This window comes from Garra rufa, chromosome 4 (assembly GCF_049309525.1).
Source record: "Garra rufa chromosome 4, GarRuf1.0, whole genome shotgun sequence".
Lineage (NCBI taxonomy): Eukaryota > Metazoa > Chordata > Actinopteri > Cypriniformes > Cyprinidae > Garra > Garra rufa.
The window spans coordinates 55,144,340-55,159,685 of NC_133364.1; the positions used below are offsets into that span (position 1 = coordinate 55,144,340).

At 41.5% G+C, this 15,346-nt stretch overlaps 1 protein-coding gene across 1 annotated transcript; it reads right to left on the reverse strand.

Annotated features, from left to right (window-relative positions):
- Positions 1–348: 348 nt before the first annotated feature.
- LOC141334176 (uncharacterized) lies at positions 349–15,025 on the reverse strand. The gene is made up of 5 exons (XM_073839304.1): positions 14,408–15,025; positions 10,046–10,129; positions 2,948–3,010; positions 2,724–2,795; positions 349–871 (listed from the first exon to the last, which is right to left on the reverse strand). Exons 1-5 carry the CDS (start codon positions 14,955–14,957, stop codon positions 636–638), a joined length of 1,005 nt encoding a protein of 334 aa, XP_073695405.1. The 5' UTR covers positions 14,958–15,025; the 3' UTR covers positions 349–635.
- Between the last annotated feature and the right edge of the window lie 321 nt (positions 15,026–15,346).

A 15,346-nucleotide genomic window follows, 5' to 3' on the forward strand; every position in this document is an offset into this window, starting at 1 on the left:
CAACACAACTGAAATGATTTAGGTCCAGAAACATAGTAAATATATCAAACAGTCCATGTGTCATCAGTGGATCAACTTCAGTTTTGAGAAGTATTTATTTATATTTTATATGTGTTTTTTTGTGTTTATTTGTATTTTATATATATATATATATATATATATATATATATGCATTTTTTGGGAAAACAGATGACCATAGACTGACGAGGAACCATGGTAATTTCATTGACCTAGATTTGATATATATATATATATATATATATATATATATATATATAGTCTTGTAATACCCTCCAATAACACTCCAGGGTTGAAGTTATAAATCTCAATTTATTTCAATGAGTGAAAAATGAATTAAATTTTTGGGTAAAACAAAAAAGTAACTTCTTTAAAAACAACTTTCAAGAAGTACAATCAGTGAACATGTAAGCATTAGAAGAGTAAACGGTAACACTTTACAATAAGATGTCATTTGTTAACATTAAATACATAAGTTAACATGAACTAAGAATGAACAGCTGTATTTTTATTAACTAACATTAACAAAGATTAATAAAGACTGTAATTACACTCTTTATTAATCTTTGTTAATGTTAGTTAATACTGAGTTACTGAGTAAACAAGAGAGGAATCAGTTAAAAGTTAGTCATTTTGCGCTTCAGGGTTACCCCTCTGTTACGGACAAAATCTCTGATGTTTTGTAATGTTCTATATTGTAAAACTGGCTCGCACTTCTTGCACAGCTCACACTCTCTTAAAGACGCCAAATGACCTTTGGCAATGTGTGGTTTGAAATGCTTCAATACTGCATTGACCTCTGCATTCGACCACGGTCGCCTTGCACCTTTGTTTGGCTTCTGTTTACCACCAACTAAGAACAAACAAGACAATACAAATGTTTGTTAAAATCACTAACTAGTTTTTGGTATTGTGCCTTGCATGACACCTTTGAATAGAGAGTATCCCAAATTGAATAACAAAGTGTCATGTTTCTTATCAAAAAGCCAATCTGCAGCTTTCGTTCTTTCTGCTTTGTCTTTTAATTGTTTAATGAAACGTCATTAAATCTGACCCATAATAGCAATAGAAATTGACCGTATGCACGGAGCGTTCTTTAGAACTTCCGCATAAAGATAAGCCAGCTCTTAAACTTCCGTTGCCGCTTTTTTTTTTATGCGCTATATATTAGGTGGACACTTTTGAGACTCATCTACTGCCTCGTTCTTATCAGAAACTGAGAAAAAGTTTATAATTGCAACATTATAAACAATGTTAGCGTCATGAACATTCAGTTTCATTATTTAACATATCATTTAAATGCGGAGCCTGGCAATCCCGTACTCTCCGTATCTGCATAGTTGTACATTTAAATGCTGACAGCTAAACGTGTTTATGCTAACGTTAGCTAGATAGCGATACTTCTCTTCAAGGACATCTTAATCATATTCTTGATAATCCGTAATGATGTCATGAACACATTTTTAAAATCTTGCAATATTTTGAATATTTTATTATTTTCTAACTCTACAGCTATGAAATAAAATTTACTTCAAGGACTCACTTTTCAAAAAATGACTTTATGGAAAACAACATCTTTTTTTGGCTAAAATAATATGGAATTACCCATATAACCAATAGATGAAAGCAGAGGATTAATTATTATGCAGCTGCCTCTCCCTATATTTTTCAAGACGTCTTGCTTTTCGATTTATTCTAAAATTACTAGTATAATAAATTGTAGTACTTTTACCGCCCTTAAGTATATAGTATAGTAAGTGCAGAAAGTCATTAAGCTCACAACACAAACAGCCTATAAGGGTGAATTATTTAAATACTTACATATAGTTCACTACAAATACGTTAAATATTGATGGTATAAGAATTAAAAAAAATGTACTTGAAATGAATCGATAGGAATTTGAAATATTTTATAGAATTTAATAACTACATTTTATCTTGAACTGTAAAATCTATTAAATAGCCGATATTTAACCAACACAAATTTGTTACTGCTGTAGTTTTGTTACTCTGAATTTAGTCTGAATCATTTAAGCTCTTTTTTTTGACATCAGCTTATCAGATGTTTGTCCGGTTATTACTGTCAATCATAGCAATGACTCGCGCATATTTAGCCGATTTACTCGCATATTTTTTTAAACTGGCATTTGTCATTCTTGAAATGGTATACATGGACGTTTGGGTCCTCTTAGACAAACAACTTTTCTTCGATTGTGAATGGATTATGTAGAGAAAACAAACAAAGTACGCTCATATTACGGCACACTACAGTTGACCTGAAATGACATAGCTGGCTTGTCTAAAGAAGGAAGTAATTTGTGCATATGGTCAATTGAGATTCAATTTTGTAAAATATAGGGGTGTAATGATTCAGGTATCGTGTATCGTACGATTCATGGTACTTTTCCAAATCATAGTGATCATCCCTATCCCCTTGTTAGTGGAGACTTGAGTGAGCAGAGCAGGTGCGTGTCATTATTTAGTCGTTTGGAATGGACTTGTCAAAGGGAGCAATGTCATTTCCTCATTATCTTCATCTGGGATGTTCCCGTGACGAACGTGTGTGCGTCAGCAGATGTCGCTGTTTTAATGTCATAAATGTCTTTTTATTGATGTGACCATGAATCGTACGATACGCAGATCATTACACCCCCAGTAAAATATATTTTACATTAAATACAAATTAAATTCCAACTTGACCATACCAATGCTTCCAGGAATTGGTCTGTCAGCTGTACTGCATGTAGGTTGTTGTTCGGCTAGGTCCAAGTTACTGCCTGAAAAATATGTATAAACAGAACAGATGCAATTTATTGATATATAGTATTTGAGGTATACCTGTTTCACAGCGTACAGAGAAATAGACACCTGGTATAACTTTTGTATTTTTTTAAATATTCTATGAGCAAATAAAAATCAATCTACATACCATTTTGTCCACATATATGTGTGTCAGTCTCCTTCTCTCTGTCAGATGTGTCCATGTGTTCATCTGACAATCGTGTAACAGAAAAGTGTAGGTGACGCATTTTATTAAATTCAGTGCACCCCACTGATGATCAGTGCTGCTACAATTTCATTTTCTGCAGAGTTGTAGTGAAATTCTCTAGGTTATGTAGGGTAACCCTCGTTCTCTGATGGAGTGAATGGAGAAGCTGTGTCGAGTGTACGACACTAGGGTTGCTCTTGGGAGCCCAAACACCTCTGAGATCTTTGAGAAAAGGCCAATGAAATTGGGGTGTGCAGAATTTGAATAGCTAGCCACACCCTGATATCCAAGTATAAATACCCTAGCTTAGCATCTGTTCACTCATTCCATTCTGAGGGCAGTGTGTCACAACCAAAAGAACCTCCTTCTTCACGACCTTCCAACGTCCAAAATTTTAGGCTTCACTCTCCGCCATCGGGAGAGCCTCCATGTAGGCGGAAGCCCATTAGCTGTAGCCTTTTCTTTATACTTACCAATAATAACTGTCTTGGATGTAATGTTGGGAAAGTGCCTTGATTCCCCCAGGGAGAGAAGACACCACGGATATCACATCCTGCCGCCTAGGGGAGGTGACGTGACAATTCCACCTATGGACTCACTGAGGAAGTACTATGGGGAAGGTCTACACGTGAGGGGAGATCTGCCAAGCACAAGACCTGTTGACAGTGTGACTGTCTAAGGGGAACACTGCACCCTACATGTGGAGCACAGAGCTCGGGCAAGGGTTCAATTTCTGGGAACTTGACTTGTCTTGAGTTCTGAATAGCAAGTTCCTCCACCAAACTTGCTAAGAACAGGGAGTCTTTTGTGTGATGGAAGGGTGGTCCAGGGTTCATAGAAGGAACTCATTCTGGAGCAAATGAGCGAGTCACCACAAGGGGGTGCCGCTGGAATAGGCTTTATACTAGAGGTCTGCATTCCCGCGGCTCTCCCGCGGGAACCGCGGGACCCGACCAGAATTCTTGCGATGCGGGAATAAATTTCCAAATAAAAGCGGTTGCGGTCGGTAACTCCGGTGTAATTTGAACGGGAGCGGGCGGTAACAATATCCCGTTCCCGACGTATTTTCTGAACAGCAAATCTGAGCTTTACTCATTTTTATCGAGCACCTGTCGGCTACAGCCTGCGCTGATAACTGTTATGCACTCGCTGCACTCATGGACCAGTGCTTTCTGCGTCATGCATTTTATTGGCAAGGTCTCATAGGCGCGGAAAGTGGGGGTACTGATGGTGTTTTTCTGTGGGCAAATGTTTATCAGCGTTACTCCAGAGCGCAAAGCCACGTTTGGAGTGCCAAAATCTTCATAAAGTTATGCTGACTGATTTTTCGCAATCCATGTGGTTGTTAACTCCTGACCCAAACCCGTCTTTTTTCCGCTTTGCCAAAACAACTTATACTACTACGGCAATTACAGTTCAGTTTTGTATGTAATGGAAAAGTGGTTATAATTTTGTTTCTTTTTTTATTAAGTTAATTTAGAAAAAAGCGTTTGGAGCATTTTATGTTCGATAAACGTAAGCTTTTTGTTTCTTAAAGTAACGACCAAGCGGAGTTGACTGTGTTTGAATTTGACTTCTCAAATCACGAATTGGCTACATATATAGATATAAATAATAATATATAAATGTGCGCTATTTGGCGCATGTCTGTGCGGAGAGTGGAAGCTAAAATGCATTTAGGCTCAAGCGCGATCAGTTACATTTTTTTTTTCAGTGTAAACTATTTAACCGTTGTTTTTGTCAGACATGATAAATATATATAGAAAGCTTTAAATTAGTACTTAACGAAATAAAACAAATCGAAAACAAAAACTCTTATTATGCAGCTAATCCGTAAAGATGAATTTCTCTCTAAAGGTGCGTCCAATGAGGATCGTTAAAAACTCAGAAAACACTATAGTTTATAAATAAATAATTAAAATATCTCCTTACTATTTCACAGTCATGTTGATTATTTTTGCTGGTGCTTTGTGGCAAGCTACTGCCTACTGCGTGCACTTTATCACCATTGAATGTATAAAATATAATTGTAGCCCGCATTTGATCTATGACGGGCTGAAATACAGGGCTGTAATATACGTCTTAACAGTGGAACATGGAAATATAATAGATGTACTGCGAAAAAAAGTTTTATAAACTCGATATTGTTTCCTGATGGTTAAATGTGAGATTCTGGAAACGAGAACTAATTTTAGCGGGAACGGTTGGGTCGGGAAGAAAATTATTCTAAGCGGGCAGCGGGTGAACAAAGTGTGAATACATAGCGGGAGGGTGCGGAATAAAACCTCGCGGGAGCGGGACTAGAAAAGCAGTCCCGCGCAGACCTCTACTTTATACCTTGCAGTCAAGGGCTGACGTTCAGCATTTGAGAGGATACCTGCTCCATTCGCAGATTGTAAAATCTGGTAAATGTATTAGGTGTACCCCAACCTGCAGCTCTACAAATATCTGCCGATATGCCATGTGAATTGCATCCACTATCCAGTGGGAGATTTTGTTTGGAGACGGCATTCCCCTTTTGCTGTCCTCCATACAGACAAAGAGCTGTTCAAAGCGTCTGAAAATCTGAGTGCGGTTACAAGTAGATGTGAAGAGCTTGTACTGGACACAGCAAAAGCAGGTAGGGGTTTCTCTTCCTGAGAAGGGATAGCCTGTAATGCCACCACCCTGAAGGGAGTGGTGGGAACCTTAGGCACGTATCCAGGCCGTGGTCTCAGGATAACGTGAGAGTCTGCCGGCCCGAATTCGAGGCATGTTTCGTCAGTGGAGAGAGCTCGAAGGTCCTCAACCCTCTTGATGGAAGTGAGCGCAGTCAGGAGTGCCATCTTCATAGAGAGGGCAGTAAGCTGACTGAAAAGGCTCAAATGGATCTGCTTGTAAGGCCTGTAAGACCACAGCAAGATCCCAAGAGAGAATGAGGTGCGGAGATTCAATCTCCTGGCGCCTCTCCTAGTTATAATCGTGGCCACGTACACCTTAATTGTGAATGCAGACAGGCCCCTTTCCAGGCCACCTTGTAGGAACGAGAGCACAGATCCGATGCTACATCTCCGTAGGACCTTCCCATGGGAAGAGCACCAGTTGGTGAAAATACACCACTTCAGGTCGTACAGTTATCTCATTGAGGAGGCTCTGGCCTGAGTGATGATATTCACCACTGATGGTAAAAGCTCTCTTAAATCCTCCTGGTTCAGGAACCAACATGGAGGTTCCAGAGATCCGGGCACGGATGCCAGATCTTGCCTTTCCCTTGAGAAAAAAGATCATTCCTCAAGGGAATCCGCCAGGGAGGAGCTGACACCAGGAGCGTGAGTTCTGAGATCCAGGTCCTGTTGGGCCAATAAGGGGCCACATGCAGAAGCTGTTCTTTGTCCTCCCTGACTTTGCACAGTGTCTGTGTGATGAGTCTCACTGGGGAAACGCATATTTGCCAGGGCATTCGTGCCGAGGGGAGCCTCAGTCAGGGATTACCCAAAGCTGTCGAGGGCTGAAAGTGCAGCGACACATTGGTGTGATGTTCACATGATGTGAGCCTTGGTGCCATGCCCATCTCGCAACCCGGGTACGAAGCCAGTGCAGAAATCTCGTATGCATAAGTCTCAACGACGTGACCACGGCTGAGGATGCCATATGACCCAGGAGCCTCTGAAAATATTAGAAATATAGTCATCGTAACTGAGTCCAGGGCCCGTATTCATAAAGAATCTTAGTGCAAAGAGTTGCTCCTAGTGACAAAATTCTAAGAGAATTCTTAGAAAAGTGGGCGTTTTCCCTTAAAATTAAAGAAAAGATCCTAGTAAAGAAAAAAGTAATTCAGAAAGAATCTTTACCCTTAAAAGAGGTCTTAAGGTCCAAATTGTTAGGAGTAGGGAAGAGGACTTTTAAGAGGCTTAAGAGTTTCTTTAGCAGTGGATAACACTGACAAAACATGAGGAGGGCAATGCAATATTTGCACACAATGCATGACAGTGATTTCACTGATGCTACACATGAGATTGTGCAGAGATAATGTTTGTGACTTATTTTGTTAGAGACATACTAACATCTCTGACATAGTGCAGAAATGCCATAGTGTAGAAATGGAAGAAATCACTACATTTATTACATGAACTTATTTGGCAACTGGAAACAATGCAACTATGCAGCAGTAATAATTTGGGTATGTTCACAACCTTCTATAAGCAAAGAGATCACACAATTACAGCACTTTCACAACCTTAATGTGCTGCTGTTCATTACCTATCAAATACATTAAATACAACATCAACAGCGTGGGAAACAAAAATATATATAAACATATAAAATATATAAACTTACATAATGTGTGTTGCGGTAAAACAGGAAAAATGATGCCTATAATTTCAAAGTGAAGGCTTAAACTAGACCCTACACTTAAAAGTACTCTTTTATTTCCTTCTTGGACAACCAACCAATCACAATCTTTAAAATGCTGTGTCATCGCTAGCAACGGGGTCAACCCCGCCTCCACACTAAGATAAAAGTTTTTGTCTTTTCTTTGCTCAGAGTTGCTCTTAGATTGATCCTGAATCACTCTTAAGCTAAAACTCTTACGTAGGAGTTTTTAAGCTAAAATAAAAGCTTTCTGAGAGGATTCTTAGAATCTTTATGAATACGGGCCCAGATCTACACCAAGAAAAGAGATGCTCTGCACCGGAGAGAGCTTGCTCTTTTCCCAGTTGACCCGAAGACTCAACCGGTCTAGGTGGCCTAGGACCATGTCGCGAGTGGACAGGGAGAGCCCGAAGGGGAGGACCTTGTCCTGATATATGCCTGACCCTCAAAAGTGAACCGTAGGAACGGTCTGTGCTTTGGTAGGATTAAGACATGGAAATACGCGTCCTTCAGGTCTGAAGCAACAAGCCAATCTTGTGCTCTGACACATGTCAGTATGTGTTTCAGGGTAAGCATTTTGAACGAAAGCTTGTGAATAGGGGCCGGTTTAGTGTCTGCCATCTTCTTGGGTACAATGAAGTATGGGGTGAAGAAGCCCTTCTTCATTTTGGCTTGGGGGACAGACTCAACTGCTCCCTTGCTCAGAAGGGTTGCAACCTCCACCCGCAGAACAGCAGCATTCTCGCCTCCCACTGAGGTAAAGAGAATGCCCCTGAACTTGGAGCGGTTGCCTGGATAACTGAATCACAAAGGTATGCTGAATGGTTCTGAGGAGCCATTGGGAGGAACTGGAGAGGGCGTAACCAAGCATCCAGATACCCAGCCAATGGTGCCAGAGGTACTACACTCAACGTACCTCTGGTGGGGTTGTGGCTGGGCAGACTGGCAGGCATTGTGGTAGGAAGTGAAATGTCCTGCAACCCAATCCATGCCTTGTCTTTGAGGGCTGCTCTCTGCATCAGTGGTGGATGTGGGAGACTGCACTGACTGGGCCGAGAGTGCACCCTCTCACCTGAACACGAGGAGCCAAACATGTTCTGGTGTGTATTTGTGAGCGTCTGGCTGCTGTGGGGCCTGAAACGCTGTATGTGATACCCAGAGAAGGAGGCAATTGCTCCTTATTGACCATGTTATGGCAGTCAGCCTGATGGTCGACAGCTGTGATGGAACCCAATTTACCTCCCGTCCCCCCGACAAAAGAGGAATTAGGTTGGTCCGGAAGTTCCTCCTCCCTTGGTGGCTCATCTCAGGGACGCTTCGAAGCATTGCGAAGGTTCCGGGTCACCTGAGGATGAGCTGGTGATGCCACTTTCCTACGGGTTGATTGCCGCTTTGTAGGGGGTGACAAACAGATGGAGGCCGCTGGCTCGAAGGAGCAGGGGTAGGCCCTGCACCATGTCGAGGCAGCATGCTTGGTCTGCTCCTTCACTGTGGAGAACTGCTACACAAATTCTTCAACAGTGTCGCCAAAGAGTCCAACCTGTGAAATGGGGTGTCAAGAAAGTGAGCTTCCCGCATCTCTGCCAGGTTGAGCCACAGGTGGCACTCCTGTACCACCATTGTGGACATCACTCTCCACACAGCCTGTGCCATCAAATTTCATAGCCCGGAGGGCATAGTCGGTGGCCGAACGCAGTTCCTGCAGAACCTCTGGTTTGAGATTTTTCAGTGCCTTGGTCTCCAGGAGTCATGCTCAAAACCCAGAAACCAATCATCCAGCCTCGAGCACTCAGGTGGCGGAGACCACTCTAGCCCAATGTTCTTTTTCGGCATCTGCTTCAGACTGGTGCAGAGAGTCCATAGGTTCTTGCCCAGCTAGAGCATTATCCAAGCATGCTGCTTTAGTGTGGGCCTTGCCCAAAAACTGAAGGCAGAGCTCGTGCCGACCATCGCCCAAGATGTTTATACCCCATCCAGAAACACCTGTGTATTAGAGGGAGAGACCGCTGCTCATGCCTTAAATCCAACAACGAGGTTCAAAGAGGTAAGTGAAATGCTGCTTCTCATGAAGAGACGCTGCATTCGGCTCAGAAGAATAGAACGAGTGATCAGATGCTAAGCTAGGCTATTTAAACCCGAATATCCAGGTGTGGCTAGCTATGCACACCCCAATTTGATTGGCCTTTTCTTAAAGATCTCAGAGGTGTTTGGCCTGCCAAGAGTGACCCCTAGTGTCGTACACTCTACAAAACGTCAAAGTAAATCACTAAAAGGGAACATCTTATTTAGCCTTGTAATTTCTACACTATTAATGTTAAAATCAGCATTTACTGTTGTGATAATACATGCATCATCTGCAAATCTTTAATACTGTACTTTTTTATAGCAGAGAGGCAGCACACACTGAGCGGAAGATCCTTAATTGAAGAGAATTTTGTGGTACATAAAATATTATAGGATGTAGCAGCGAAAGATCATCATCACCATGACTCATCTAGTCATGGGTGTGTGCACTGGTTGTTGATATAGGGGAAGAGAGGTGCTCCCATACCCTACTTAAAATGGTTTTAAAAAATAATAAAAAAAAAAACTCACCTATTGCAGACCATGTTAGTACGGAAAAGAAATAAGGAAATCTTTACTCTAGTATGCTAAAACGTTTTTGTTAGGATTTAAAAGACATACCATTAATTTCATCTGCAGTTTCTGTGTCCAGGCTTGTATCTTCATCACTCTCATCCTCATCGTCATCATCATCATCTGTGAAATCTGGACAATCAAGGGAAAGTACCAATTCAATCTTCAGTCAAAACAAAATTCCAACTTTCATATACTTCATTGTGGCTGGGTTCTTATGCTTACAAGGTGATATTGGATAAAACTAGGCTTTACCATACAGTGGGTAGTTGCAAATAATGTACTTGGCATTTCCTTTCCTTTTGTATTTCCTCCCCCACAATAACATCATTTTATTGAATTAAGTAAATATAATTCCTTAATTTACGTTTTAAAAGAAACCTCATTACTCTTTGCTGTCTAAAACGAAGACATCTTAATCCCGTGTGGGCCACCGTAGCTTCTGTAAAGGGAGGGGTGAGCGGTGGACGGGAGCCGTTGGTTGCAATTCACAATGTCACCGCTAAAAAAAAAAATCTACGCACTGCCGCAAAAATCTACACACTGCACCTTTAAGTTCTTATTGGGGTCATCAGGAGAAGATGCTTCAAAATGCGTATTTGTGCTTGCCAACCCCAGGGGGTTAAGTTGTACTCATTAGGGATGTATGGATGAGGAAATTAAGCATAAACAAAATGTTCCGTTGAGCTTTTGTCTCCCTCATTGTCCAGTAAATGATTGTGCCGTTTTATTATTATAACAATACACAGCAACATCAGACAAGGGTAAAAGTCTAACTGAATGGTTTAACAACATGGGTAGATAAAACACAATGCTAAACAGTAAAGCAGTGGGAGGTAAGTATAATCCAAAGGTAATTATATTCAGGACCTGAAACAAATTTGACACATCAGGGGTAAACTGGTCATCTTCATTTATCTACGTCTACAGATTTTAACGTGTGGTGGTTTTTAAAACAGATTAACAAAAGGGAAACTGTAAGGTACATGCACAGGTAAGTATATTCCAAAGGGAAATGGGCAACAGGTAAGTACATGCACAGGTAAGTATATCCCAATGGGAAAACGGGTACCAGGTAAGTATATTCCAAAAAGAAAAGAGTACCAAGTAAGTATATTCCAAAGTAAATAAGTAACAGGTAAGTATTTTCCAAATTGAAACAGGTAACAGGTAAGTATATTCCAAAGGTAAAGGGGTACCAGTTAAGTTTTTTTCCAAAGGGAAACAGGTGAGTGTCACAGAGCGCACCTTTTTGTGGTTTTGTTTGTGTGTTCTGGACTGCGACTCCCATACTACTGTGCACTCTAATTGTCTGATCACCACCAGCTGTTTATTATCTATTCATTAGTGTTTCCCTTTACAAAAACCTGTTTGTTTGTAGATTGTTGCTGTAGTGTTCATGTTACCTGGTGTTCCTGACAGTGGCTGTGGCTTTGACTGTGTTCTGTGGATTTTTGTTTTGAACTTCATTAAATCTTGCTGCACTTTGATCTTTTGTTCTGTGGTTCATGACAGAAGACTACAGACATTTTTACATCCAGCAGTTTGTTTTTTGTTTTTTCCTTTTTTCCTCCCTGGAACAATGGATCTCCGGAGTTCTCACCCGACCACTGTGAAGGGCAGGGTGGCCCGACTGCAACAGTTGTGAGCTCTACGCCAGCAGGGAACGGGGATAACAGACTTTGCCCAAAGTTTTAGGACTGCAGCACCGGGGCTGGGTTGTGAGGAAGCAGCACTAAAGGAATTTTTAAATCTTGAGGTGGTGAAGTGAGACCAAGTATGGTGACCCATACTAGGAATTTGTGCTCTGCATTTAACCCATCCAAGTGCACACACACAGTAGTGAACACACACACACACACACACACCGTGAACAGACACCCGGAGCAGTGAGCAGCCATTCAAGGGTCTCACCTCAGTTGTGGTATTGAGGGTGGAGAGAGTGTTGGTTATTCACTCCCCCCACCTATAATCCCTGCCGGACCTGGGACTCGAACCTGCAATCTTTTGGGTTACAAGTCCGACTCTCTAACCATTAGGCCACGACTGCCCCGTGATCTTGGCCTGGATGATCCTTTGCCCCAGAGGGAGATGGAGGGACGAAGAGGCTTCCATTATTGGGGGGTTGTTGACTATGTTGGTTACCGCAGTCTGGTAAAGTCATGTCTGTCTGAATCCAATATCGTGTTCCCAGAAATGCCCCATGTCGACTCAATGTCCTATCTCCTACTCGCAAGCGAAGGTTGAGGAGGAGAGCAGCTAAGCTCCAGTGGTCCTGGAGGACCCGACTCCGGTGATCTCGAGTCCCAAGGGTCCTGGAGTACCTGACTCTGGGGCTCTTGAGTCCGGTGGTCCTCAGAAGAATTGACTCGGGTCTCAGACTTTGCAATGGAGTCACCCAATCTCACAGCTTCTGCCCTAATAAAGAAGGTGGTCTTCGCTTATTACCCCGCTGCAGTCCAGGAGTCCTCAGAGCCCACTTCAGTCCGGGAATCCTCAGAGCTCGCTCCAGTTTGGGAACCCTTAGCCCCTTGGCCTCTTGCACTGCCGGCTCCGCCCTGGCTCTTTACTCTGTCAGTCCCTGTGTTCTGTGGATTTTTGTTTTGAACTTCATTAAATCTTGCTGCACTTGGATCTTTTGTTCTGTGGTTTGTAACAGTAAGTATATTCCAAAGGGAAACGGGTAACAGGTAAGTATTTTCCAAAGGGAAACAGGTACCAGATAAGTACACTAACCTAAATCATAAACACAACATTTTGTTTTTGCCCCCATTTTTCATGAGCTGAACTAAAAAATGTGGAGAGTGGAGTGGCCTTTTACTGTGGCCACCCTAAGGCACACCTGTGCAATAATCATGCTGACTAATCAGCATCTTGATATGCCACACCTGTAAGGTGGATGTATTATCTCGGCAAAGGAGAAGTGCTCACTTACACAGATTTAGACAGATTTGTGAACAATATTTGAGAGAAATAGGCCTTCTGTGTACATAGAAAAAGTCTTAAATCTTTGAATTCAGCTCATGAAAAATGGGAGCAAAAATAAAAGTGTTGCGTTGGTTTTTTGGCACCACATTCATCTGCAAACTTCCAGAGACACTGATGTCCCCTGTTGTATGTGAGGCAGTGAGGAACAGCGAATAAATACTCAATCTTGTTTGGCACACCACACTGCTCTCTCTTCATAATCAGATTTAGAGACTTTGTCATTTCAGGAGTTAGCAACACTGCCACTTTTCTTCCCCTTTTTCTCTTGAGATCGACCCGCTCAAAGTACATCCACATTTTCTGTTCATACTCAGACAAATTCATTTCTTTTTGTGTGATTGAACAATCTCGTTCCAGGACTCATCTCCTACTGAAAAGCACAATCTTGGTCAGTGTTGTTCTTGCAATATTTGAATAATTCTGTGGTGTTGCTGCCTCCTCCAGTGCTGCAGTTGCTGACTTAGCTTTTTCATCAAGATGTTTGTTAAGCTTCATGATGTCTTCGGTGAGTAGTAGTTTCGTTGGCTTGTTATATTTTAAACCACTAATCGTGTTTAAGGGACTGTGTGAAAAGTACTCAGACCACTATGCCATTTACTTTCAACAGGGAGTGGCCAATTTTAATGCAAGACTTGGAGTCCTATAGATGTTATGGTTTTTATCAAACCATGCAGTTTCCTTTACAGCCTCAATCACATTCAGGAAATTTGATGGTTCAACCACATCCTTAGGACTGGAGACCTCTTGCACATGGTCTGTAGAAATCTGCCAAGCTGGTGGATATTTTGCAGAATATAGACACGTTTTGAGGAGTCATGTCCGTGTTTACTGTAACAGGTAAAAATATTCCAAAGGGAAAAGGTTACCAGGTAAGTACACTAACAAATTATAAAAGCAACATTTTGTTTTTGCCCCCATTTTTCATGAGCTGAACTCAAAAATCTGGAGAGTAGAGTGGCCTTTTATTGTGGCCAGCCTAAGGCACATCTGTGCAATAATCATGCTGACTAATCAGCATCTTGATAATCCATCCACATCACAGGTGTGGCATATCTCGGCAAAGGAGAAGTGCTCACTAACACAGATTTAGACAGATTTGTGAGCAATATTTAAGACAAATAGGCCTTTTGTGTACATAGAAAAAGTCTTAGATCTTTGAATTCAGCTCATGAAAAATGGGGGCAAAAACAAAAGTGTTGCGTTTATAATTTTGGTCAGAGTATATTACAAAGGGAAGCAGGTAACAGGCAAGTATATTCCAAAGGGAAATGGGTAACAGGTAAGTACATGCACAGGTAAGTATATTCCAAAGGGAAAGGGGCAATGGGTAAGTATATTCCAAGTATATTCAATTGTGTATTAACTTAAGAGATGGGCATCTCTTACTGTAAAATCTTTTTAAACTTATATGAACTTACATACCTCCAATTTCATCAAGAGTTTTTCCTCGTAGCTCATGCAGCTTTCCTTTCTCAAGGGCAAGAAGCAGCTTGGAAATTTTTGCACTCTGTATGGTGGCCTCAGAAAGACGGTAAAACTGTCTGTGCACTGTTATGTCGTGACCCAAAAAGTCCGCCAGCTGATCCATTTCGTTGTTCTTTAAATTCAACATCTGAGAAGTAGTTGCCATTTCTTTCCTCAGCTGAGTAGATCGTAAAAAATCTGGTTTTTGGGCACCGCATTCATCTGCAAACTTCCTAAGACACTGATGTCCCCTGTAGCATGTGAGGCAGTGAGGAACGGCAAATAAATACTCGTTCTTGTTGGGCACACCACACTGCTCTCTCTTCATAATCATCAGATTTAAGGACTTTGTCATTTCAGGAGTCAGCAACACTGCCACTTTTCTTCCCCTTTTTCCCTTGAGCTCGACCCGCTCAAAGTACATGCACAATTTCTGTTCATACTCCGATAAATTCATTTCTTTTTGTGTAATTGAACAATCTCGTTCCAGGAAATATTTTAGCTTCATTTTTGAAACTTCTCCTACTCGTCTCCTATTGAAAAGCACAATCTTGGTCAGCGTTGTTCTTGCAACATTGGAATAATTCTGTGGTGTTGCTGCCTTCTCCAGTGCTGCAGTTGCTGACTTTACCTTTTCATCAAGATGCTTAAGCTTCATGATGTCTTCGGTGAGTGGAAGTTTCGTTGGCTTGTTGTATTTTAAATCACTGATCGTGTTTAAAGCACTGTGTGAAATGTATTCAGACCACTTGGCCCGATAAAGCTTTTGGAAAGCATCTGAGGACTTCACTAGGTTTTCATCTTCAGCCATGAGGGCATGGCAGTGAATTATGTCATTTACTTTCAACAGGGAGTGGCCGATTTTTAATGCAAGACTTGGAGTCTTATAGATGTTAT

Bases quoted from the DNA above. Each gene is read 5' to 3' on its own strand.
- LOC141334176 (XM_073839304.1), bottom strand. From the start codon at position 14,957: ATGAAGCTAAAATATTTCCTGGAACGAGATTGTTCAATTACACAAAAA. The intron at 10,130-14,407 runs GTATGTAAGTTC...TTGATTGTCCAG, and splicing joins AACTCTTGATGAAATTGGAG to ATTTCACAGATGATGATGAT. The intron at 3,011-10,045 runs GTATGTCTTTTA...CACGATTGTCAG, and splicing joins AACTGCAGATGAAATTAATG to ATGAACACATGGACACATCT.